General features: G+C 41.5%; 3 protein-coding genes across 4 annotated transcripts in view; 1 reads left to right on the top strand and 2 right to left on the bottom strand.

The window, feature by feature from the left end:
* LOC108261599 (NACHT, LRR and PYD domains-containing protein 3) overlaps positions 1 to 27,508 on the top strand; it is a 619,868-nt gene that overhangs the window by 418,124 nt on the left and 174,236 nt on the right. The window lies entirely within an intron of this gene.
* On the bottom strand, positions 1,412 to 6,079 carry LOC108261583 (E3 ubiquitin-protein ligase UBR2-like). The gene is made up of 10 exons (XM_053678884.1): positions 5,945 to 6,079; positions 5,667 to 5,747; positions 5,290 to 5,462; positions 4,673 to 4,878; positions 4,487 to 4,580; positions 3,423 to 3,572; positions 2,896 to 2,996; positions 2,739 to 2,808; positions 2,511 to 2,659; positions 1,412 to 2,351 (listed from the first exon to the last, which is right to left on the bottom strand). Exons 2-10 carry the CDS (start codon positions 5,745 to 5,747, stop codon positions 2,290 to 2,292), a joined length of 1,086 nt encoding a protein of 361 aa, XP_053534859.1. The 5' UTR covers positions 5,945 to 6,079; the 3' UTR covers positions 1,412 to 2,289.
* LOC128628705 (E3 ubiquitin-protein ligase UBR2-like) lies at positions 6,448 to 23,533 on the bottom strand. 2 transcript variants are annotated; one of them, XR_008394643.1, is made up of 5 exons: positions 23,320 to 23,533; positions 12,398 to 12,566; positions 11,799 to 11,895; positions 7,182 to 7,246; positions 7,022 to 7,087 (listed from the first exon to the last, which is right to left on the bottom strand). XR_008394643.1 is itself a non-coding variant. In XM_053678923.1 (4 exons), exons 1-4 carry the CDS (start codon positions 7,279 to 7,281, stop codon positions 6,460 to 6,462), a joined length of 513 nt encoding a protein of 170 aa, XP_053534898.1. In that variant the 5' UTR covers positions 7,282 to 7,340; the 3' UTR covers positions 6,448 to 6,459. The 2 variants fall into 2 exon arrangements, 1 of the variants encoding a protein (XP_053534898.1); XM_053678923.1 differs by lacking the exons at positions 11,799 to 11,895; positions 12,398 to 12,566; positions 23,320 to 23,533 and adding exons at positions 6,448 to 6,629; positions 6,705 to 6,807 and having other exon boundaries at positions 6,948 to 7,087; positions 7,182 to 7,340.

Genomic DNA, 27,508 nt, shown 5'->3' with positions numbered 1-27,508 from the left:
AAAGTCAAAAAGAAGTGTAAGAGCTGAGGAGTGCTAAAAAAACACACACACACACTCGTACAGTCAAGGGCGGGCAAGTAGACACAACATACATACACACACATGAATAACTTTAATAAAATCTTATAGTAATAGAGAAACTCTATAAAAAACAGAATAGTAGGATATGCAGGACAGTAGAACTGTAATGATATTAAGAAGTTGGAAGTACAGTAAACCGCTTTTCAAGTAGTATAAATATATATAAACTAAGAAATATAGTGCAAATATGAAAATAAATTATAAACGAGAAATACAGGAAAAATAGAAAAATATAACTTACTCATGATTCAGGTGGTGAAGATTCTCGTCTCGCAAGGAAAGCCTTAATTTTTAGAGAACCATGAAGAAAGCCAGTTATAAGGGTGGCTGGGTCAAACTGCCCCCCCCCTCTATTTAACGATAAGACCAAGGTCCCTCCCGGTTGTTTAGTCGTCTTGCCTACGTCATTTTTTTTACCTAGGGAATTGAGAATCCTGGTTTCTGACTACCTAGGTAAATGAGAATCCTGGTTTTTGACCACCTAGGTAACTAGAAACTCTGGTTTTTTGTTTCCTGGGTTGTTGGAAATGCCTGGGTTCTGATTTTATGTGTAAATTAAAACCCCTGGTTTCAATTCTATGGGTAAGTGAAATAGGCCTTTTCTGGAAACCTATGGGTTATCTAGTGTGTAAATACAGTATAAATACTGGAGCTTAAGCTCAGGGTAGGGGGATCACTTCTGAGAATTCTCATCGGTGTGGATCTCATGTGGTGGAATGGAACAATAAAGCTGGACCCTTGCTTCTTCTCACTCACGGCTGGTGTATTTTTTCTATCTCAGAGGTAGATGTGAGTATTGGCTTCTAAGATGAATTTTAAATGTTTTTGGGTAATAGGCTAAATTCGAGCCAACAACAGCACCAGACTCCCCTGACATACAAACACAAAACATGATTCAGAGACTACAGCCAAAGAAACCACAGACAACTACCTGTTAGATAGACAGGTTTAGATTCTGGACAACAATGTTACTCTAATCTGATGCTAATATACATTTAATAGTGCCTAAAGTATCATTTAACAAGCTTGTCAGCTCACCACTAAGTGGAACATGTCCACATCCAGAATGCAGGGGGAACTTTCCACCTGGGGAGCAAGAACAAGTGCTGCACGGAGCACGCGCACGCACACAGTTAAAGAACTAAAACTACAAGTGAGAGCAAAATAAATAAATAATGAAATAAATATACCTGCCAACAGTCGCATGAAGTGATTTTGCACAGAGGAGTGAGAGGAGACAGTCCAGCACGCAGAGCCAAACCGAGCCAGGGAACTCAAATAGTCTCCTAAACAAGGGCACGTTTTATGACACTTCTATTTTTTATTATTCAGGATACAAAATATGGATAAATCACAGGATATAGCAGGAATTAGAACTGAGGAAGGAGAGCATAATACCTGCAGATATTTGTGATTCAGAATATTTAGTAATGCTACGAAAATGAACCCAGAACACATAACTGAGCAATCTTCTAGATATCTTTAGAGTGCGAATGATGCGCAGAAGCTTGAGTAATGATCTGACAAATGCAGTCTATTTATATATACACACACAGTTATATACTTTCATATTTAGAATTACAAGTGAAAAGCAAATCAAAGAAGAATTTATTCTAGTGTACAATTAACTACTCCATCCTGCAAGCAAACAGTGCTTCGTCGAGTATTTTAACAGCACTAACAATACCTCTGATACAGAATTTATTACATCATCACACATTCCTCGAAAGAAGAATTCATTCTGGCAGGATAAGTGTCGCGTACTGTGGGGAATACAGAAGCAGAAGCGGGCAGCAGGTTCAGGCAGAATAATCCAGAGGGGTGAACACAGTCCGTAGTCAAGAAGCAAGCGAGGGTCAGGCGATCATGCAAACAAAACAAACGGGGCAAGACAGAAATCGTGGTCAGGGACGTAAGCAAAGGTCAAAGTCATTTATGGAATAAACACAGTAGGTAACGCTTGGAGAACGACAGAGAAACTAGTCTGCTGAATGTTTACTTCACAAAGTGTCTCTGATCCAAAGTCTCTTAATAAGCCGTGGTGAGTGGACAAGGTGATTGGCTGCAGGTGTGTGAGATCAGAACTCCGGGGAGGTGAGCGCATACGTGTGTGGGAAGTTTAGTCCTCAGCGGCCATGTTAGAAGTGGGTGTTGCTTCTTGGGAAACCGAGTCCTGGCTGGGCTGAGATATGACAATAAGTTGGGTTGTCATACCTGTCTACAGGGTAAACTTCCAAACAGAGGCTTCTCCTCATCTACCAATAAACTCTCTGTACAAAATACAAGCACAGAAAAACAACAAATGCATATCATAATATTCTTTACCAAAAAGCAAAACATTTTTACTAACTGCCCCTTAACACAGGTCAGTGAATATTGTAAATCTTATACATGAATTCTTAGTCTGTAAGAAATGGGTGCAGACTGACCTATAGACTGGATGGTGCAAGAACAGCTGCCCCAGCACATGATAGGCACACGGGGGTCCTGCTCATTAGGGTGCACCTTAAGGCCAACTTTATAAGTGGCGGTCCCAAATGTCATCAGCATCTCCCTTACGGAGCTTGAATAAGGGTTGCTATCAAAACAAATCACAGGTCAGTGTTAAAGACACGCTCAGATACGCAGTTGTGAAAGGAAACCGTGGGTATGCTTACACTGGTGTGTGGTCCAGCCTGAAACTCTCAGGAGGAGGAGAGTCCTCCACAGTCTCTGTCTCACCAGCATCTAAAAGACAAACACCACAATATGACTGCATGTGCACGCATACACACACAAATAAGGATCACACGCACTATATATGATGAGACTCACTTGTTGGCTTGGCTCTCTTATGAGCAGAGTGCAAGGCTCTGATCTGCTGGCACGTTGTATTCAGCCAATGAGCCAGACCTGGCTGCTCACTATTGCTGTAACTACAAACATGCATGCATTTTACTATTTAACCAGAGAAAATATCAAACTCAATGGGACAACTGGCAAATTTACTGTAATAAACTGAGTCAGTGTGACTAAATATCTTGCAACAGCGGTGGATTAGCCATCTTACATAAGCACAAATTCTATACTCTGATCTCAAGATGGCAAGACATGCAATTCAGCTACAGATGATATCAATTCCCTTGCTATAAAATATATAAATAAATAAAACGAATAATGGAATGGGGTATGAACTGTTACAATGTCATTCTGTACCCTTCCATGGCATTTCATAGGCAATTTGCATTGGTTACAGAGCCACTACAACTAATTCGCCAATGCAATGGTTAAAACATCAAGCGGTCCGGATTCAGAGCAACTCCACTTAGAATAATCACAAGCACAAGTTTGTATGCGAGTACCTGCAGGTGGTCTCAGTGAGGGGCAGGAGAGGAATGACTGTGTTACTGCGACACTTACAGAGTGGACACAAGTACTCCCCATTCTCTACATCGTAACTGGTTTGCTCATGCAGCCACTGCGCATCCTGACTCTGGAGTGTCTCAAAGTATCTGTAAGAGAAAATAACTCGAAGATTAAGAGACCATTATTTGACAACCTGTCAAATTTCCATGAGCTTTATATGTACCATGCAATCACAGAAATGACCAAACTGGTCAGATCTATTAAGCAGTGACAAGCAAACTGGTCCACTGAGCTGTTAAGCTTGACATGGATGTAGGATTGATGTGGGAACACATATACTGCTTGTAAAGCTATCCGAGGTAACATTCTTCAGGAGTGTAAACTGTTGGACAGCGCTCCCCTCCATTGAAGAACGGGAACATATGAAAAGTATTTTTGATTGGGAAGTGCACGGCACACGGCAGAATGTGACATCCTCAACAACCGAGCATTGCTGATTACCAAGCGTAACAAGTTCCACCACCTGATTTCTTTAGCTTTTGATACTCACTGCACTTACTCCTAAGGTCAGATCAGGTTAACGTTCTTTGCTTCCCCATGAGGCGCAATAAGTTTACAGACTTTGAAAGTAACACTGGCTTGATCTAAGACAGTGAAAAACAGTCAAGTGCACGTAGCAAGCTTTGTTTCATGCTTTGTGTCGATGATCAGCTCACTGTATTGGGTCAAAAAAAAAACCTGCAGATTGCATATTTAAGACAAACACATCCAATTTGGATCTACATCTTATCGATCACCACACATCCATGAAGACTTTCCTGTACATCACAGATTAGGTTTTTGACTTTTCGGTCACAAAACATCCAGACTGATTGATTAATATTAGCTAATTTTTTGTGATTGCTCATATAAATAGAGGACATATTATTTTCTAGAAAAACTATTTACTCTTAGCTGCTGATCTATTGCCTATATCGACAAACATTTGAAAGCAGCAAAACTTTTTATTTGGGATTAAGTAGAAGGCTGTCTAGAAGTAACATTTTGCCCAACTCCTCACCTCTGCCAGCAGAGAGAGTGCATGATGTGGCCACAGCTGCCGGTATGGGTACCAAAGGACAGGTTAGGATGCATGAAGAGGGGATCATACCTCTCTGTAACACACATGTATCCTCCAGAAATAAGCACACTGGCTACTCAAACCTATCCAATTACATGACTTGCACACTGTAAACCATAACCTTACCTGAATTGTGAGGGGGTCTTTTGCGGTTCTCGGACATGACCGTAGAGCGTTGGACAAAGGCAGCGAGCACCATGGCGGTGCCATCAGGTAGGATCTCCTGCGCTTCGTGACACAGGATACACATCTCCATCTGCCTCCTCTCTCCTCCTCTGGCACGCCAACGACGAGGTCCCACACACACCAGAGCACCGTCACATGAATTGGGGCTGCACCAAGCAGAGACGGATGGTTACAAGTACACTATAACCTTAATTTTATGTTAAGGTCCCTCTGAATTTGTTAAAATAATCAATGTTGAATAAATGGGTTCATCTTTTTTTAATCACAAGGAAATTGCTAAAAATGGCCTAGGATCCTCTCTACTCATTTACCCCAACAGAAAATGCTCTAAATGAATATGCAAGATAAAGAGTTAAAGGATGGGAATTTACTTATGTTATGTGAAGACCACCATTATATGCAAGAACTTTTAGGACAAAGAACAGACAACTGCTCAGCAAAATCAAGGAAGTGTTGATGCATGCATTTACTGACATAAATGTACTGACTGGATATTGAGCATACAATACAAGTTGACTTATTAAGAACGCTGCATCACTACAAGCATGCTTAGGTACCTATGCTCTGCTGATGTAGAGGCTGAGGCGTCCAGATCCTCTGAATCCTGCGTGAGCAGATCTATGTACTTATTGATAAAATGACTCTGGCTCTGTAATGTTTGAGCCATGGTCTTTTTCCAGCACAGTTCAGCCTTCCTTTTTCTCTTTGCTTTGTCTTTGTCCCACACAGTCTACAACACACACACACACACACACACACACACACACACACACACACACACACACACACAAACACACACACAAACACACACACAAACACACACACAAACACACACACAAACACACAAACACACACACGTAGATTTAAGCTCTTGAACACTTTAAAGGGTAATGGTTAATATGTCCGTGGAATAGAAAGTTGCTCAAAGTGTGACCTCCTTGTGACAGTGCCCTGTTCCTTCACAGGGAGGTGCAGCAGCTGTGCACTCGCGCATCGTTTTAATGCTAACCACCATCTGTGTAGAAAAAGATACATAATTTAGGAAAATACTTTTACAAGAAAACGATACAGCAGTGCAGTTAGAACTACATGCACACACAATCAAAGTCTTGCAAAACTAAGCAGATGTTCAATAGAACACATTTGTGCACTAAGAAGTATATACACACACCATACCATTAAATACTGAAGATGCATTACAATTTTACTAACATTTAATTTGCCTGTTTCTCTTCAAAGTACATACTGCAATACATCATTAGCCTTGGCCTACACCATGGCCTTTATATGTACATGTTCTGCCTGGTGCAGGTGTCCTGACAGTTTTCACTATATGGGAAATAAAATGCACACATCACAGTGCATGGAAATTCAGTTTGCGTAGTAAACAATCCTTACATGTCATTTAAATATTCATGTTGACATACAGCTTTTAAGTAACATGCACAATAAGCCACATCAAAACACCCCTAGGGCCACCTACAGATGATCAGCAGCAAAACGGCTTTGTGACAGTGAAGCATTTGTGCTTCACCGTGGTGAGAGGTACTGCTTTGCCTACCGGCCACGCCACCTTGAGCAGTGTTGCACTGCTTGGATTTCAAACAGGTCTTGATGCAGCACTGCTTAAACTTCATGGTAAAAACGCTCATCTTTTGTATGTTGTGCCTACCTTCAGTGAGCGAATTGTAAAACATGCTAGGCCTGGTGGATACCTGGTGGACATATTAGGTGCACGCATAGAGAGAGTAAGGAAAATTGCAAACATAATCAAGATGTAATTTCACTTTAAGGATCCAGCGAATCATGTCTTTGTGCACTTCCAAGTGAGGCGTGCACTGCAAGGTCTCTAACAGAGCCAGGATGCTTGGAGTGTTGCCGGGGGCTTCACCGGGACCTGTGATACAAGAACCACAGATCTAACTACAGGCTTGAGGTTTTGAGATTGTGTGAGATGATGTACAAAACTTACGGGAGATTTTGAGGGTGAAGTTGAAAGTAACTTCATCGTCATCCCCAATGTTCTCTAGCTGTTGCTGCTCCTCCAGCAGAGCCATGCCTAACAAGTGCAGCACCTGTAGCAACACACACATACAGAATTGTGAACACTACTCAGTCATTAAAAAGTGATGCTCATGAACACAACATAGCAAGTGGAATTTTGTTGAATTTACTACACTATCATGTCATTTTAACAAAACATCCAAACATTTACCCTCTGCAGCATGGACTCAGACCAGTGTCCTCCACTGGGCTCCATAGCCCACTGCAGCACAGCTCCCAGCATGCCAAGCAGCACGTCACACTGCAGAATGTTTCCCAAGCTGGCAAACAGTGGGCAGAATGGAGGCAGGGCTATGACACACACAGACACTCACACTTCAGCAATCTTCATTCAACTGACCAATCATTTTCAGATATGACTAAAATCACTGAAGAAATAGCTTACCTGGGTCCTCTCCATTCTGTCTCTTAAGCTTTTGCTGAGCTTCCTCTGCCTGTATCCAAAATAAACTACATAAAAATTTAGAAAAACCATTAGTGCTCATGTGACTAAAGAGAATTACTAAATCTGCCAAAAGCAGCACATCACCTTAAGGACATCCTCAGCACTAACAGCCGAATCAAAATGCAAACGGATAAGTGCATATATTGAGCTTCCAAAGAGCATTTCCTCATTAGACCACTAGGCACCCAAACTGGTATTTTGTCATTTATGTGCTTTTCTTTATCAATCACACAATCTGACAGAGGCTCTGCACTTAAGAGAAGGAACTAAAGAATGAAGTAACACGTGAGTTGCAGACAGTTTTAGTTACTGCGTAGCAGGAGCTCGGGTACATGCTTTAAGTAGTGAATTATTATTTACAAAAACTGTTTTCAGAATTGTAATGCTGTTCTCTCCAGGGAAGGGGTCACAATGTTAACGGATGTCTGCCCCAGAGACAATAACAGCACCGAGACTCTTCCCGTAATGTCTAACCTGAAATCTTCCTGTAATGCTGCAGACTGAGGGGTCCTGGTCCATGCCACCATGGAGGACATTTTAAGCTCATTGTAAAACACTGATTTTGAGTTTCTTGAAGCATTTTGGTGTTCATTTGGAAGTATGCTTGGCTCTTTATCTTGTTGAAAGCCAAGTCTGAACCTCCTGGCAAAGGCAAGCTAAAGGTTCTGGGCTAAAATGTGATCGCTCCCCTCCCTCTGCTTCAGCAGTTCAACCCCAGGTACCAGGCAAAAATTACTTCATGTATACAGAGATCCCCAAACTATACACCGAAACCAGACCTCATTTCAGAACATCTCAAAGAAAAAACATTTTATGCCTACATATTTATTATATATCTATTTTGTAATTGCTTTCTTTATATTATGTGACTGTTGTTTTTTATAATGCTCAAGTGTTTAAATAAAGGAGTTAAAAGTATTATTTATTTATACACAAAGTGGTATTGAGTATCGTGTATTTTTGCTGGTATCGACTACTAGATTTTTGGTATCGTGACATCCCTAGATTGGACATTCTATGTTTGAGTTATAACAACTTCATTTTCATGGTGAAACTTCTAAATTTGTGAGAGCACCACGCCCACGGCGAGGAGCAAAAATTCAAAAGCTTCGGAATTTAGCATCATCAATGCCTGTAGATGAGACTGACCGAACGTGATGCCGATCTGATGAAAGCTCCAGGAGGAGTACATTAAAGTACGAGGCCTGGAAATGGCAAAAAACGGAGGAAAAAATTAAGAGAAAAATCAAAATGCTGACTTCCTGTTGAGTTTAGGGTATGGGTTCAAGAGACCAGGGAGTCAGCCATTTTAAGTGTTGTCTCAATTGCAAAATCCTTCCAGTGCACTGGAATGTTTGCTCCCTAAAAAATCCCACAACGCACCACAAAAACCAGGGAGCATCGATATTCACTATGTTCACTTACTGGAAATGACCTCATGTCTCTCAGCTAATGTCTCTCTCTAGTGTCTGGTTTAAAATGAGCTCAATCTGCAAACCCAAGGTGCCTCATGTGTCCATTGTTGCTGAATATTTGAATGGAGCTATACTGAGAGCTATTGTAAATGCACTGTAGCACTTGTCTGTCCTGCAGACTTCATAGTTGAAAATGTGAACTGCTTGCTCCCAAAACTTCTTTAGTGCAGATTAGGGCTGCACAATTAATCGAATATCGATCGCGATTACGATTTTGACTGCCCACGATTAAATGAAGATGATCGACTGCGATATTGACATTTAAATTTCGTCCTCCGCTCACAGAAAACTCCACTGCAGATCAAATCAAGCGGCTCCTACACTACAGCCAATCACCATAGAGTGGCGCAGGGATGACGTCATTTTGTAGTGCCAAAAGCCCGAAACGGAATTAGCATTTTAACCCTTGAGTTGCTAGCTTCGCTTCGAGCTCCAGAGCGAGGGGAAATCATGAAATTAGCACGATGCTAAATAGCACTTCAGAGGTTGTCGGGGACATTAAACCTAATCACGCTGAGTGGGAAACAAACTTTGTAGATAAACTCGGGGCTCTACGGTGCAACCATTTCACTCGCATTTGTGACTGAAAAGTACTTTGTGCGACTGTGAATAAATATTTATTCACACCGGTGCAAGTGACCTGTTCGGAGTTGTATAATACAATCGGAATTAAAACCACAGGAAGTCCAAAATACATCTACACCGCGCAACAGTTACTTTCACACTGCTTTTCATCTCCTCAGTCCACTGTACAAGTGTGGAAATACTGCAAAGAAGCCATTATGATGAAGTGACTCTACATCATCTGCTTCTCTCAACTCTCCAATCTCACAACCGCCATCTTTTATTGATCCCGCAAAATGACCTGAACTTTCACCTGCTCGTGTAGACACAGCGGCTTCGGGCGGAGTAAATTAATAATAACATTACAAGGTGGGTTTAATTCAGACTTCTTTATTAAATAATTCCTCACCAATCACAATCAAGAGTAGAACTGTTCTGTCTGTAAACATACAGTGCACTGCAGCTCTCCTTCACTAACTCTAATTCACTCCATTTAAACGCACGGTTGCCAGATATCACTAGAAAAGTTAACTCCAGTTTCCATGTTTTAATTTATCCCCCCAAAACACAATATTATCAGCAGACATGGACACTGTACTGGGGAACCGATCTAAAACTGAAACAAAAATAAAACTACTAAAATGTAAAGACAGAAAATGTGCTTAGTTATAAATAAATCATTTAATATATAAAAAAATAGATATTAGAATAACTTCATAAAATATAAATAAAATGAGAAATGAAATAATGTTTAATTACTATGGGTTGCATTTAATATCAATTTGACCTTAACCTTAGATCACTACTTCCTTAGAAAGCTACTAGCCTTTTTCCTAATATGGATCATTTTTGTGTTAGTCTACTCTTAATTAGGACTCTTTATTGTTCAAGATATTTTAAAATAAATATTTTATGCTGCATATTTATCAATTAACCAACAGTATTTCTCATTGCTATTATTTTATTCAGTTAACAGTGTCCATGAGCAGAGAGATTACATTTAACTGTTTATGACAGAATTCCTGATTAAAGCTTAAATAAAAAAAGATTGGTATCTGGATCAGTTTCAGCTGTAAATATCCTGATCGGAGCGTCCCTAATGAACACCATTAAACTAAAGCGCTGTGCATCTGACGGGTAAATGAACTCACCCAATCACATCCTATACGAGATTATTCAGATATCTACACAATACACACAGAGCGGTTCGAGAACTGACTCCAGCCCAGAACCATGACAGTGGAAATGTCTAATAGTGCAGCTTTAAATGTATTTAAGAGGAGCAGACTTCAAACAGGTTAACGGTTGTTTTGTGCATACAGTCTGTAAAATTAACTGAAAATATTAGATTTAGTTTATCAGAAGGTAAATTAATGTGTCATGACTCATACGATGTTCCTAAATTCTGTCATAATTGACCAGCTCAAGTTCTCATGTCTACTTGTGTGTTATATTGTGGCATGAGAAAATTTAAATCTGAAAGTGCAATAAAAAATGTTGTCACTAAAATCAATTAATAATCGTGATAAATAATCGAGATCTCAATATTAATCAAAATAATCGGGATTATCATTTTGGCCATAATCGTGCAGCCCTAGTGCACATGAACACCTATAACTTACACAATGTCTGGGGTAACTGTTCTGCTAGACCTGACCGGATTTTCTCATTGACTTCATGCCAATAAAGGGTACAATCAATACCCAGACACTTGAATATTCGAATAATATGCTCCTTTGACAATGGGACAATCAAGAGCGTCCTGACCAGCTGTCTCACGGTGTAGTACGGAAACTGCACCGTCTCCAACCGCAAGACCCTACAGTGAATTGTGAGGACAGCTGGAAAGATCATCGGGTCTCTCTACCCACCACACACCTCCTTCAACTACCGGTGCATCCACAAAGCCACCAGTATTGTGGACGACCCCTTTCACAGACTATTCATCCTCTTGCCATCTGGCAGAAGGTACAGGAGCGTCCGTGCCACCACCAGCAGACTCTGCAACAGTTTCTTCCCTGAGACAGTCAGATTACAGTGCTCACCTGGGCTAGTCAAACACCTCACCCAGTAAGACTCATACCACTGCACACCGCACTAACCCAGTAAGACTTTACATAGCTGCATCAGTCACTTTATACTAGAGAACTATTTCTGCTGCCAGTATTGCTGCAATACATGTGCTGCTACATTACACAGTAGCTTAGTTTACAGTTTACTGTCCTGTGTATCTACTGTCCTGTGTATTTGCTGTTTTGTGTTTTTATTGTGTTGCACTCGTCTCACACAGAACAGTACGCAAGACTACATAAAGTGCAGATACACAACTGTGTTGCATCATGGTCAGGAAGGAAAATGTTAAATTAAATGAACTTCACTTAGTGTTGTGGTTTTAGCACATGGAGCCATTGCTTATTATAATAATGAACAGCTATGAGAGTAAAAGCACTGCAAACCCACATAAAAATGAAAGCATATTTCTAATTCTGGAACAAAAAAAAATGACATACTGCTGTACCTGCAGTGAAGATTTTCCCTGTACCCGAGAACACCACCACACGGCACTTTGAGTCTTCAGCAATACTCAAAGCTGAAGAAAGCATTCGATCATTTCACTGTAGGGAAAAAAGCACTAATGATATTATGCAAAGTTGCCTATAACGGAGTATAAAGCCAACACCTTATATAACAAAACAAAGACGTCCAATGCAACAAAGCAGAATTATACATGGGGGAAATTAACACTTTTTTTTTTTTAACCTAAATCTCTTCCAAAAAAAGGTTTTTTTTTTTCATACTTTCATTTTTTCCCAACAGATAGCCTTTAAAAACACTTTTGACAAGAGAAGAACGTATTGAAATCATTCTCATGCCTGGATCAGGAAGCTGTGGCAAGGTTGCGATGGACTAACAGGAAACATGGCAAACACAGCAAACACCACAGTTTCCAAACTTATTAACAAATTCAAAAAGACTGCATGTGTTGCAGACCAACCGAGAAGTGCACGTCCACTGACGAAGGCACAACCGACCTGGTACTGGCAAACATAGTCCTTATGGTATGGAGACTTTTGGAAAACCCAGTAGTTATGTCCTTTATTTGATGGAAAAACATACCTCCAGTAGACCTAGTTCATGGTGTTGTGTTTCTCTGGTCAGTGCAACTCTACAGGAGTGATGTGATTGGCTGGGTGGGTGACTGACAGGGTGGTGAAGGGCGGAGTGGGGCCTCCTGAAGTCGACCTGGCTCGAACAGCGTTCAGAGTAGGAAACCACAGGCTCCTGTCTGATAAACACCAGTCAACAGGTTAATATGATGACTGTTTACGGAGATGAATAAAGGACACAAGACTATGGCCCCATACACAGTGATGGACAATTTACAGACAGAAAAGTGACTGAAACCTTTGTTTGGTGCTACAATGCATAAATCATCTTAGTCCTAGTGGGTTTATGTTAGGAGACATTAATGGAGCATTTCTGAAAGGAATCTCCAGTGTCAACACAGTAAAAGTCAGGGGTAAAGTCATAAGTTTTCAGATACAGCCAAGACATCAGCACAGAGGACATTTTTGTGGCCCTATCGGTAACATTAACTGATTCTCTCATTACAACAGCACCAGTGAAGGGGTGGGGTATATTAGGCACCAAGCGAACGGTTGGGGAAAAATGGGCAAGTGTAAGGATCTGAGCAACTTCGATAAGGGCCAAACTGTGACGTCTAGATAACTGGGTCTGAGCATTGCCAAAACGGCAGGTCTTGTACCTACCAAAAGTGGCCCATGGAAGGACAACTGGTGAACTGGTGACAGGGTCAAGGGCGCCCAAGGCTCACTGATGCGAGTGGGGAGCAAAAGCTAGCAGAGGCAGTGTGATGTTCTGGGCAATGTTCTGCTGGGAAACCTTGGGTCCTGGCTTTTGTGTGGATGTTAATATACTTTTACAAGTACCACTTACCAAACACTGTTGCAGACCATGTACACCTCTTCATGGCAACAAAATTCCCTAATGGCAGTGGTCTCCTTCAGCCGAATAATGTTCCCTGACACACTACAAAAAATGGTTCAGGAATGGTTTGAGGAACATGACAGAGTTCAAGGTGTTGACTGCCACCAAATTCCCCAGATCATTTGAGCATCTGTTGAGCATCTGTGGGATGTTCTGGACTAACAAGTCTGATCCACGGAGGCCCACCTTGCATCTTACAGGACTTAAAGGAACTATGGTCTTGGTGCCAGAAACCACAGCACACCTTCAGAGGTCTTGTGGCATCCATGCCTCAACGAGTAAGAGCTGTTTTAGCGGCACAAGGAGGACCTGCACATTAGTCAGGTGGTTTTAATGTTATGGCTGATTTTTATTTATTTATTTTTTTAACAGATTGTTAGTGCTGCCAAGCTGCTGTGTTGCAAGTGGAATAAAACCCTTTGGGATGTGCTGTTAACTCCACGTTGAGCTGAAGAACATGCCACCCCATCAGTAAATATATTTTCCTAGAACAACTCTCTGGTGTTTTATTCATTTGTTGATTTTGTGGTCAGTAAACCGTTTTTGTGTTGATTTTGATGTATGTTTTGGATCATTGTCCTGCTGGAAGATCCAACCACAGCCCATTTTAATCTTTCTGGCAGTCAGGTTTTCATTTAATATCTGTTGATATTTGATAGAGTCCACGATGCCAGGAAGTGATGGACTTTTAACAGCTTGACCACACCACATCGCACTTATGCCAGTTGACTTTTGCAGATGAAGCTTTTCCATAACACTCCAGAGCGTATTTTACCACCTTAACATCACCTCTAATTAAAACTGTGAGATCATCCGCATATGCAGATAATTTGGTGGGTTGTTGACAGTTTAGAGTGTCGATTTGTAAACCTGTTAATTCTTTCCTAAGCTTATATAGCAGGGGTTAAATAATTATGCCGTAAAGTCGGCCCGACAGGGGGCAGCCCTGCCTGATACCCCTCTGAGCCTTCACAGCAGCACTTAAGCTACCGGCCACTTTTATCATAAATGTAGCTTCAGAGTATAATAGCCTCATCATTGAGATAAAATTTCACCAAAACCAAAAGCCTTTAGGGTGTTAAAAAGAAAAACATGTTCGACCTGGTCAAAAGCTTTCTCCTGATCTAATGGTAAAAACCCCATTTCAATCTTGTTGTCATACGCATGGTCATACAAGTGCCTTACTAGATGCAGATTCTCTGTAATAGATCTGTCTTTTATACAGTATGATTGGTCTTTGTGTATGATTGTGTGCAGTACATCATTTGCTCTGTTTACCAAACATTTTGAAAAGATTTTGTCTCAGAACCGCGCTCTGTCCTCCCCACGCACACACTCCCAGAGAGAGAGAGAGAGAGAGAGAGAGAGAGAGAGAGAGAGAGAGAGAGAGAGAGAGAGAGATCAATAGTGACATAAAGGCAGTCAGACAGAAAGAAAGTGAGAGAATGACAGACAGAAAGTGAGAGACAGAGATAGAGACGACAGTGAGGCACACATACACAGAGAGTGAGACAGAGACCGATCAAGAGAGAGATGGAAAGACAATCAGACAGACAGAAAGAGATAAAGAAATAGAGAGAGACTTGTTTCTCTCAGGCTCTCATAGTGACTCAGGCCTCAGCTGGTGTCCTTGGTGCTGAAATCAGTTACCAGCCTGCAGTTCACTGAATCAATCATTACAGCATAAACACGATATACCATGTAACCAAAAGTATATGGACACCTGACCATAACACCCACATGTGCTTCTTCCCTGAACTGTTGCCACACAGCTGAAATCACACAGCTGTATAGAACGTCTCTGTACGCTGTAGCGTTACAATTTCCCTCCACTGGAACTAATAGACCCAAACCGGTTCCAGCATCACAACACCCTTGTACACAAACCCGGCTCCATGAAGACACAGTGTGTTACGGTTCATGCAGAAGAACATTACTGGCCAGAAGAGTGGACTCTATTGTAACAGCAAAGGGGAAATACATCTGGAAGGGGATGTTCAACAAGCGTATACTGTACGGGTGTGATGGTCAGGTGTCCACAAACTTTTGGCCATAGTTCTTGAAGAAAAAAAAAGGAAGCTGGGTTCTAATGTTCAGACTTGATGACAGAATTTTAATAGAGCTGTGATAGTTTAGCCCGAGACGGGACTGAAAACACTCACTCCACCCTCGCACAGAAAGTGATAGGGGGCAAAAAAATAAAAAATAAAATAAATTATAAAAATAAAATAAAAATACACTTCCAGCAGGGTTTACTGACTGTTTGGTAAACAGCTCCCCAGTGCAATACGTTATAATAATGCAGATACAATGTGGGCCTCAGAAATCATAAACTATTATGGGAATGGTCATTTAAAGCGTTCCCGTATTATGTACACATGCATAACAATAACAGGTGGTCATGGTAACGCATCACACAACCCCATCCTTGATTATCAGCTACTATAGGAACGATAACATATTAGAACAAGTGCAATAATATACGAGGGTGTATCAAGGAAATTAAAACCTTATAAAAACACATTTGTTTTTTCTTTACAGACTTTTCTCAGCACTATAACTCTATAACTCTGACTTTCCACCAGATCTCTTTCCTTTAGCACATATAAACACTTCGTACTCGATCAGCCTGACTCCCCTGGAGGTGTCCATCATGGAACATCCTGCCAGACCTGAACGTCAGCACGTCTCGGAGCCACAGACGGGAGAAAAGGAAAGACACATGACGGTGTGGAGAGAAGACAAAATGCTGAGTGCCTCAGAGAGAGCCTCAGAGAGAGCCTCAGAGAGAGCCTCACAGAGAGCCTCACAGAGAGCCTCAGAGAGAGCCTCAGAGAGAGCCTCATCAATCCACTGATCACGTCATACCACTTATTATTATTACTGATGTGCCGAAGCTTGGTTTCCATTTTTAATCCCTTATAAGATTAGAGGTATAATCTGCTTATAATCACGTATACGATCTGATCATAATATACATCATGCATGTTATTGTTTTACACACACACACACCCCTTCGTTGCCAGAAATCTAATTAAAGACTGAGATTGAACGTGTCCCTCCTTCTGATAGCGTAAAATTGCACGTTACAGATTTGGAATTGCATTCTCGCTGTGATGTCTCACACTCTTTACTCTGGGAAGTGAGAGAGAGAGAGAGACTTTGACTTTTACAATCTTTTATTTTTAACAAAAGGTCACATTATACACATTAAAGTCAAATGTGACTCAATATAAAAAATAAATATTTAGAGAGCATTAAAAAAATAAATATACAGGTAATAAGTTAGGTAAATAAAATAAATCAGCACAACAAAAGGCTAGTCGTTAAGAACATTATCAGCCTAATGCAGGTGTAAAACAAAGTTCTCCCTCCACTACAGAACACAGAGCCTCCTCGCAGCACCACACCGCCTTGAACATCTCCACGTCTCCCATACTATTGTAAAAGTTAAAATCGATCAGAATCCGTGATTTGATCAATCTAGAGAGAATTTTTCTGGCATCGCAGTCTGTGTTCTGTGCCACTTTGTTTTTCCTGCTTAGGTATATCGACATTTTTGCTTGACCAAAGATAAAATTGATCAGCTGACACTTAAACCTGTTCTTTCTGACGTATTTAAAACCAAAGATAAAAATCTGAAAAGTAAAATCCACATAAAATGACCTCAGGTTGTTTTTTAAAAACACAAACAATGGCTGCAACCTGGAGCAATGTATAAACGCATGAAAAACAGTCTCTCTCTGTGAACAGAATGGACATTCCTGTGTGACCTCAGGGTTTAAAATGGAGATAAAAGAATTCACAGAAACAATTCCATATAAAATCCTCCATTGGAGGTCAGCAAATTTTTTAGTTAAGGGTGGTTTGTAAAGTGCCCTCCACTCCGGTTTAACATCATCATTAAAACCCAGTACAACTCGCCATGGGGTGTCCACTCTCCCATTCAGCTTTTTCTTATTTAAAACTTTCACGCAGGCTTTGTACAGGAGCTTGCCGGTCACTGTCTCAATGTTCATGTCACTGTTGAACTCCAGGAGGGGGCCACCACACCCATCTAGATCTGGAGCGATGCCCAGCTGGGGAAAAGGTTCCTCTTCTATAGGTCCAGTCTTGCTTGTTTCATTGTTCATCAGCTGAGCACGCTCCTCTGACGTTAGGGTGGACCTCCAGCAATGTAGGAGCTTGTTCACAATACGCAGCGACCGTAGTCCCAGGCTCGCTGCTAAGTCCTCAACCCGTGACAGGTCCGTTCCTGCGATGTTCACCAGCTGCCGGAGTGTCACAATCCCCGATGAGACCAGAACTCTGGATAATGATGGGGTGGTCACACCAGAGATATCTAATCTCCCACCATTCACCAGGGGTTCCTCCAGCAGCCAGTATGGTGTTCTGCACCCCTTGATTTGTTTTTTTAAAAAAGTCCATATTTTAAAAAGCCCACTATAAAAAACTGGTAATCCAGCAAGGTCTAGCGTTTTGTGTCCATTAAAAACAAAGTTCTGTCTAATCCCAGTCCTCCTACTGAGTGTAACAGCCTATAAGCTGCTGCTCTCCATACCAATCTCTCAGGTCCAATGAGGAGTCTCTGGATGAACTGGAGTCGGAAAGTCGCAGTTCTGCTGGCTATATGGATCAGCCCCTGCCCCCCCTCCTCCTTGGGCAGGTGAAGGACACTTTGAGGGATCCAGTGTAGTTTGTCCCAGAAGAAGTCCACTAGCAGGGCCTGGATGTTCGAGAGCAGGTTTGGTGGCGGATCCACACATGCCAGCTTGTGCCACAGGGTTGATGCTGCCAGGTTGTTGATGACCAGCGTGCGTCCCCTGTAAGACATTTTTGGGACCAACCACTTCCACCTGTTCAACCTGCCCTTTACCTTTTCAACGACACCTTCCCAATTTTTATTTAAAAACTCAGTGTTGCCTAGATAAACACCCAAGTACTTAAAACCACCCTCTTTCCACGCCAAACCAGCTGGTAATGTGGGCTGCCCACCACCCCACTCTCCAACTAAAATGGCTTCACTTTTGGCCCAGTTGACCTTGGCAGAAGATAAAATCTCAAAATCTTTTAAAACATCAATTAAAAGTCACATCAGTTTGTGTTCCCAGCATTACAACTAAGTCATCTGCATATGCTGAGAGACACAGAGAAGCGCTGGATTGAGATATTTTAAAACCAGAAAGTTGATTTCTCAGTTTACATAAAAGAGGTTAAAACGCTAGGGTATACAGCATGCCTGACAGAGAACAGCCTTGTCTAATACCTCTGTAGACTCTAAAAGGGGCACACAAACCACCATTAACCTTCAGTACACTCAATTTCACTGTACAAGGTCTTGATCATGGCTATGAAACCTGGGTTGAAACCAAAGGTTTCCAGCACCTTCCACAAGTATTCATGTTCAACCCGGTCAAAAGCCTTTTCCTGGTCTAGAAAAATAAGGCCAGTCTTTAATCCCAATAGCCTGGAGACGTCCAAAATGTCACGAATTAAATGTATATTATCAAGTATAGACCTGCCGGGTACACAGTACGTCTGGTCAAGATGAGTGATTTGCTCCATTACCTTAGTCAGTTTGAAGCTAGCGCTTTTGAGAGCAGTTTGTAGTCAGTGCACAACAGTGAGACCGGGCGCCAGTTCTTCAAATGCGTCAGGTCTCCCTTTTTGGGCAGGAGGGTCAGGACGGCTCTCCTGCAGCTCAATGGGAGCTCACCTCCCTTCACAATGCCTAGCAACACTTCTAGCACATCCTGCCCTATAACTGTCCAGAAGGCTTTGTAGAATTCTACAGGGAGACCGTCTATGCCTGGCGCCCTTCCATTCTCCATCCCTTGGAGAGCTTCATGGAGCTCTGCTAGAGTTAGCTCTATGTCTAGATCGCTGGCCACATGCTCTGAGAGTTTTGGCAGGTCTTTAAGGAAGCTCTCTTCTACTGTCTGTGCCCCTGACTGCTCACTGCTGTACAGCTTCGAGTAGAAGCTAACTGTCTGCTTGCGAATTTCAGCGGGATCTGACAGAAGATCTCCTGATTCTGTTCGCACAGCATGTATGAACCTTTTCTGTCCATTCTTCTGCTCTAGACCAAAAAAGAACTTAGAAGGAGCATCCATCTCATTCATGCTTTTAAAGCGTGAGCGGACCAGCGCCCCCTGTGCTGTGATGCCCAACAGGTCATTCATTATAGCTTTTTTACTTTTGAGGGCTTCAATCTGCCCTCGATCTCCTGTGGTCTCCAAACACTGGAGTTCCACTATTCCAGTCTCCAAAGCTTTCAGAGATCTGACAATGTCTCTCGTGACATTAAGAGTGTACTGTTGACAAAATGCCTTAATTTGAGCTTTGGCCACATCCCACCACTGTTGTATAGAACTAAAAGCCATCTTTTCATATTTAAAAACATTCCAGAAATAAATAAAAGATTCTCTAAAATTAGTATCCTCTAAAAGTGCAGTATTAAAATGCCAGTATGCACTTTTTGGTTTTACATTTTCTTTACTGACAATACACTGCACCATACTGTGATCAGAGAGGCCTACTGGAACAATAAAACATTTAGTAAAAAGTGTCAGCTGATGTTTAAAACCATAAAAGCGATCTAGTCTTGCCAGGGAGAGTGTGTTGTCTATGGAGTGGGCCCACGTGTACTGCTTCTGGTTTCTATTTAAATTTCTCCAAATATCAATCAGTTCGTGAGCCTCCATCATCTCCCACAGGCGCTTACGGGAGGCTACATGAGGTTCTGTGTGGTTCCTGTCCAAGTTGTCTGTTGTGCAGTTAAAATCCCCACCCAGAATTTAAATATCGACAGTGTTGCAGTCAGCAATGACATTGTCTAGTTTATCTAAGAAAACCATTCTCTCCACTGCACTGGTGGGAGCGTACACACAAATAAAAACAAAGCTCTCATTCTCATAGATAGCTCTTACTTTTAAAAGCCTCCCATTTAAAACCTCAACTACTGTATAAGAACTGGGAATAAAATTGCGAGCAAACAGTAGGGCAACCCCACCACTAATTGATGTATTGTGACTTAAAATTGCCAGCCCACCCCACCCCACTCCTTCATCCAGCTAGTAGCATTGTTAACATCACTATGTGTTTCTTGCAACATCGCTACATCGATACGCTTCTGCTTTAGTAACTCATATAGTTTTACACGTTTTTCATGTTCTCTTGCCCCGTTAATGTTTACACTTGCAATACGAATCCCACTCATAAGAACAAGGTGTAGATAAAACAAGCAGATGATAAAACTCATTTTAATATGAAACACACCAAACACTCTACTGATCATCATCAGAAGTTTCTCTGCTGACTTTAGTAATGAATTTCTTCAGACGATAGATCTCAGTGTCAATAAAAGCTCCTTCCCTTCTAAAATGTTTGACATCATGGATAAACTGCTTCAAATCTGGGAAATGTTCTTCTACTACAATGTTCTTTTGCCATTTGGTATTCCGTAAGAACTCCTTAATGCTCTCAGCACGGTATACAACTTCTCGCTTTTCTTCCTGAGAGCCAAAGTTAAAAACAGAATCTGACATGTAATAATCACTGTCTGTTTCTTTTTCGTCTATTTTAGTGTCTCTTTTGGCCTGTTTGCTCCCTTGTCCCTTACCTCGTTTCTTCCGCTTGTTCGGTACTTTAAACATGGGTTCGTCCTCCATCTCCACGTCTCCCCCATCCCCCGGCGTAGTGACTGGTGCTTCTGAGCGACTGCTCTGCACCCCTGTACCTGCCTCTGCCAGCGCAGGTATCTCCAGCTCTGCACCAGAATCCACTGTGTCTTTGTCAGTCAGACAAGGATTCTCTAGTTCAGGCAAGCAGGACTTCTCTGGAGCCACTTCAGTCAAGCAGGGCTTCTCTGGGGTTGGTATATCCTTCGTGGGTTCCTGGGCTACAGGCTGAGATTGGGGTTCGCTCTCACTAGGCTCTGGTGCAGTAGCAACTCCAGGGCTTTCACCAGCGGGCTGAGCTGCAGCCGCAGGGGGAACGGCTCCAGAAGGCCCAGCTACTTCCTGCCCCGGTCGCTCAGAAACACCAGGGTCACTCTGTCTCTCAGGACAGGCCTGGACAAGATGTCCTATTTTGCCACATTTAAAACATTTTATGTCTGTGTCTGTAGATACAAAAATGCTGTAGCCATAGCCTTCTACACTGAATTTAAACACTAGGTTCAGTTCCTCTACACCATCTTTCAGAATCATAAAAACCATTCTTCTAAAAGACACCAAGTGCTTAACTAGTGGGGACTTACAGCCAAGGGGGATTTTCTTTATGGGGGAGACCAACCGCCCGTATCTAGACAGTTCTTTGGATATTATCTCATCGGAGATGAAGGGAGGGACATTAGACAGTATAACATTTTTGGATGGGGAACTTAGGGAAGAGACCATCGTTAGCTCATTATTGAGCACAATTCCTTTCTGGACTAGCTTGTTTGCTCTATCAACGTCATTCACAAAGACTACAATTGCACTATTCATGCAGGAGGCAGACACAATTTTCTCATGCCCCACCACTTCTCCTACCGCTAACACACACTCCTCCACACTCGCCCTGCACACCACCCTCACACCGTGCCGGCGAGTCAAACTCTCACACAGCCGCGTGTTTGGAGCCGCCATGCTCCTCTACCGCGACACACACACACACACACACACACACACACACACTTACTCGCTTTCACAGTCGCTCACACACACACAAATAATTGATCCGAGATGTTTACACGGAAAAAAAACTGTATCAAATGCCAAAAAAAGCTGGCGCAACGCCAACCGCTCTCACGCTCAACACGCCACACTCGCTCCACTACCGCGCATGCGCAGAGAGAGAGAGAGAGAGAGAGAGAGAGAGAGAGAGGGCGGGAGAGAGAGTGTGAGCAAATTAATAATAATAATTATTATTATTAATAATTTTTTAAAAAACGGAGCAGATCCAATAGAGCTTCGCAGCAGCAGTGCTTTACCTCAAAGTGATTTGTAACACACACAGTGGAAATGGTGTAGCAAAAGTCATGCAACCATTGTGGGGTGGGTGGGTGAGGGGGGGCCTCTGATACTTTGTACCTGATGCATCATCTTTTATAATTGTGATTAATGGTCCATTAGAGGAAAAAACAAAAATCCATTCCATTTTTTGATTACTTATTTGGCATACAGTGAATATTCACACTTTAAGGCCATGTGGAACAATTTCCAAAATGCATTTAAATGGGGTAAATTGTGTACATTGAACCGAGAGTACTAGACATGTTTGCTAAAAGCAACACAAAGGCTTGATTCACACTGCAGGAATTTTATATTGTGTGTTTAGATTTTTTCTTTTAGACAGACTGTTCAACTGCAAATTTGTTCTGGTGAATGACAGGCATTCAAAATCTTTCTGCAGAACTCTGTTGAAGATTCTGTACATCAGAGATTCATGTGAACTTCAACAAAACATTTCACATTTATAGAGTTTTGTCTACGGTCATCAAGTAATCACATTTATAAGTGTATTTATTATGTCTCCCCTCCTTGATGGATATTTACACCTCCCGTTGCCTCAGCAGAGGAAAAACCATCATTAAGGACAGCTCTCACCCTGGCTCTGTTTAATCTGTTGCCCTCAGGGAGACGTTACAGGTGCATCAGAACAAGGACTAATAGATTTAAGAATACACCCCCCCCAAAAAAAAAGCTATTACCATTATAAATACATACATGTACTGATTTCACATTATAGGTATATAGTGTCTCAGAACTGTGCATTTTATAGTACCCCCCACCTCCCATAGTTAAGAGACAAATCTCCACCATTCTGAAGGCATAAAGTACGTATTCATGTGTAAGCAAACATTTGTTCTATCTATGGAAAATAAATGAACATTAGAAGAGATTTACTTGTCTCTGACTGAACAAATCAGGCCATATTAAACTGGGTTAAATATACAAATCCACACAGTTCACCAGTCCAGTAGAATCTGTAGAACACATTAGCAATACTTCTGCTCTGTTTAGACCCAGAAAATATAAAATACTTACTTTAGTATGAAATTTCTGTCGAGTGTCTACCATGGGGTCGGGATTTATGGTCTGTGAACACGTGCTGATTACACGTGCAGGAAAAGCAACCCACACGTGCAACCCTGACCGAGTGAGAACGACTCAAACGATTCAAGAAGAGGATTCTGAATCGGTTCATTTAAAGAATCATTACCAAAGCCGCTTATCCTACTTCGATGGTTTGAATGAATGAACTGAATCAGTTGAACCGACTCTTCGTCGCTCAGTAAGCCAACGCCGACGAGAATTTCAGGATTATTTTAAAACATTTTTATATTTTTTGAGAGAAGTTTAACGGCTTGAGAAGTGACTCAAGCAGCCTTTTTATTCACAAATCTCACACACACAAACAAGAACACGATACTCGCTAAATATATATATATATATATATATATATATATATATATATATATATATATATATATATATATATATATATATATATATATATATATATATAATTCTCCTTCCAGTTGCCTTTAAAACCCACAGGGAGTAAAGAATATAAAAAAAAGCAAACAAGTTTCAACCAGTATGTACACAGTCTTCTAAAAGTTGATGAAATCTCACTTTTTCTTCTAAAACCACACATAATGCCCCTTCCAGACACCAGATATCCTCAAATGATACAAGGTCTTTCATCTCTTGGTAAAACTTAAAATCGATTAATATCCTAGATTTTAACAGAATCACAAAAACCACTAAAACGCTGTCCCCTGAATTTGATTCAATTTTGTTTCTCCTGCTGACATATATGGCCATCTTTGCCTGCTCTATGATAAAATTTATCAACTGACACTTAAACCTTTTTTTTTTTTTTTGAGAGTATTTAAAACCAAATATAAAGGTTTCGATTGTAAAACTCTCAGGACACTTTTTTAACTAAAAAATTCCACTTCTCCAACTGACCCTTTACCTTCTCGACAGTCCCTTCGAAGTTTTTCCCCATAAACCGTTCGTCTCCTAAAAACACCCCCAAATACTTAAAACCATCTCTACAACATAATAAGCGGTCCCGATTAAAAACGGCACGCTTTTCTCCAAGTTTACCTTGGCGGAAGAAACAATTCTAAAACCGTCAGTGATCTTCAACGTTGTATCAACATCCCTCTGGCTACCAACAAGTATCGCCACATCATCAGCGTATGCTGATAGTTTAAAAACACCCTCACACTTTGGAATTGTTATACCTTGCAGTTCTGTTCTCAGTTTTGCTAAAAGAGGTTCAATCGCAAGGGAATACAACATGCCTGATAGCGGGCATCCTTGTCTTATTCCCCTATGAACTTTAAAAGGAGCACACAAGTCACCATTAATCTTCAGTATGCTTTCACTGTCACGGTACAGAACTCTTATTTTATCGATAAAATCCGAATTAAAACCAAAAGCAGTCAAAACGTTCCATAAGTAGGTATGCTCAATCCTGTCGAAAGCCTTTTCCTGGTCAATTAAAACCAAACCACATTCCAAATTAAAAATCCTTCCGACCTCTACGACGTCCCTAATGAACAAAATGTTATCGTGAATAAATCTACCCGGCACACAGTAGGTCTGGTCCGGATGGATCACCTCTTCCATGACTATACTAAGTCGGTTTGCCAATACCTTAGAGAGCAGTCGGTATTCCACACAGAGAACTGAAACAGGTCTCCATGATCTTGTGTCGTGTAGATCTCCTTTTTTGGGCAACAGAGTCAATACTGCTCTGCGACAACTGAGTGGCAGCCGCCCCGTGACTAAACTGTCACCCAGTACCTCCAGTAGGTCTGCACCCATTTCAGGCCAAAAAGACTTATAAATGTCAGCCGGTAGACCACCGATCCCTGGTGCCTTGCCACTCTCCATACCCTGGAGGGCTCGTAGCAGTTCCTCTAGGGTCAACGACCCTCCGAGGTCTGCATGCGTTTCCTTTGACACCTGAGGGAGATCCTTCAAGAAGACGTTATCATGGGCCTGTTCAACGGAGATTTCACACTTATACAGTTCCTTGTAGAAACCGACTGCTCTCTTTCGAATTTCTCTATGGTCCACTAAAAGTGTCCCATCATCAGAAAACAGGCCATGTATCATCTTATTTTGACCATTCTTTTTTTCCAAATTAAAAAAGAATTTCGACGGTGCATCCATACACTCTACATTCTGAAACCGTGACCTGACCAGAGCTCCTTGTGCGTTAACATCTAGCAATTTAGTCAATAAATTCTTTTTTATTCTTAAATTTTCTATGCATACCTGCCGTCCTGTGTTTTTCATTAACTCTTGAAGCGCCATTATTTCATCCTCCAAGGATTTCATGCGTAGAGTTGTGTCTCTCGTGACATTGGAGGTATACTGTTGACACAGCTGTTTAATTTGCGTTTTGGCAAAATCCCACCACTGCTGCACTGATTTAAAAGAACCCTTTGTGGTTCTAAAATCACTCCAAAAATATTTAAACACATCCCTAAAATGAACGTCTTGCAATAAACTGGTGTTAAAATGCCAATACGCACTCTTATGCTTGAGTTTACTTAAAAACACAGTAGACAGAACCATACAATGGTCCGTAAATCCTACCGGTATAATTACACAACTTCTAAAAGCACTTAACTGGTGTTTAAAGATATCAAATTTATCCAATCTGGCCATAGAGAGCATATTATTATAGGAGTGCACCCAGGAATACTGCTTTTGCATGTGGTGAAAATTTCTCCAAATGTCCACAAGGTCACAGGAATTCATTAACTCGACTAGCCTTCTACGTGATGGCATATGGGGCTCTACATGATTCCTGTCTATATCCAGCTCTGTACAATTAAAATCCCCCGCTAGAATCAAAAAATCTTCAGAGTCACAATTCTTCAGGACATCATCTAAGCTTCGTAAAAATAACATTCTTTCAATGGCCGTGGTCGGGGCATAAACACAAACAAAAACGACCCACCTATTCTCATATTGAGCTCTAACCTTTAACAGTCGACCCTTTATGATTTCATCAACTTGATAAGAACAGGGGATAAAATTATAGGAAAATAAAATAGCTACTCCCCCACTGGTAGATGTCTTATGACTTAAAACGGATAACCCTTTAAACTCCCTGGCCCAGTCAGCAGCATTACTGGCGTCTGTGTGGGTTTCCTGAGCAAAGATTACATCAATTTTATTTTGCTTCACCGTTTCAAACAACAAAAATCTTTTATTTCTTTCCCTTGCTCCATTTAAATTCAACGAAGCGATTCGAAACTCACTCATAAATAAGAGGAAAAATAATAGATTTACGTACATGATGTCTAGGATTGACTATCACTATCATTATTGTCTAACATTACATTGACTTTTGTAAGGATTTTCTTTAGACGGTATCCATCCTGATCAGTGAAACCTCCTTCTGACATAAACCCACGTGTTTTTTTAATAAACTGTTCCACATCCGGAAAAAACTCGTCTATCCTCACATTCCTAGCATGTTTAGTCTTTCTCAGAAAAGCCTTGATGTCGTCCACGCTATATTCATGGCTCGAAAAGCTTAGATTTACACTACATGTAATATTACAGTCGGAGGCTTCACTCTCACTCTCTACCTCCACAGAATTCAGCTCCTCTACGCCATCTTTCCTCTTAGCCTGTGCATGAGGACGGTTTCTCCGTCTCTTTCTCTGGGGCACCTTGAACACATTCTCTTCTGTATCCATATGAGAGCTATCATCCACAACTTCATCAACAAGGGACAGATCACACTATCTAGTGACACCGTACTGTCCTGTGTATCCTTATCACCTAAATCCGGCTCAGTCTCAGCCTTCTCTTCTTCACCTGGTTGAACACCGACACCCTGGTGAGAGGGAACAGCTTCAGGTGTCTCCACCTGAGAAGGTGCTGCTGCTCCATCTCCCGGTGTGTGGGCCCCATCCACCCCAACGCCCTCTCCAGCAGTAACCTCGTTACCAACGGCCGCGTTAGCATTATTATCATTTTCGGGATTTACCCGTTTTTCCGGACAGGCCCTCACCAGATGACCAGATAAACCACACCCACAACACTTCATTGTAGTAGTAGTAGCGTAAATAACATAATTAAAATCTTCCACCTTTACATTGAGTGTCAGATCCAGATCATTATTGTCCTTCAGAACCATGTACACACACCGTCTGAAAGACACGATATGATTTACACGAGGGGATTTACTTGT

Source organism: Ictalurus punctatus, unplaced genomic scaffold (genome assembly GCF_001660625.3).
Source record: "Ictalurus punctatus breed USDA103 unplaced genomic scaffold, Coco_2.0 Super-Scaffold_100056, whole genome shotgun sequence".
NCBI lineage: Eukaryota > Metazoa > Chordata > Actinopteri > Siluriformes > Ictaluridae > Ictalurus > Ictalurus punctatus.
This window is presented reverse-complemented; position numbering and strand designations above follow the sequence as displayed.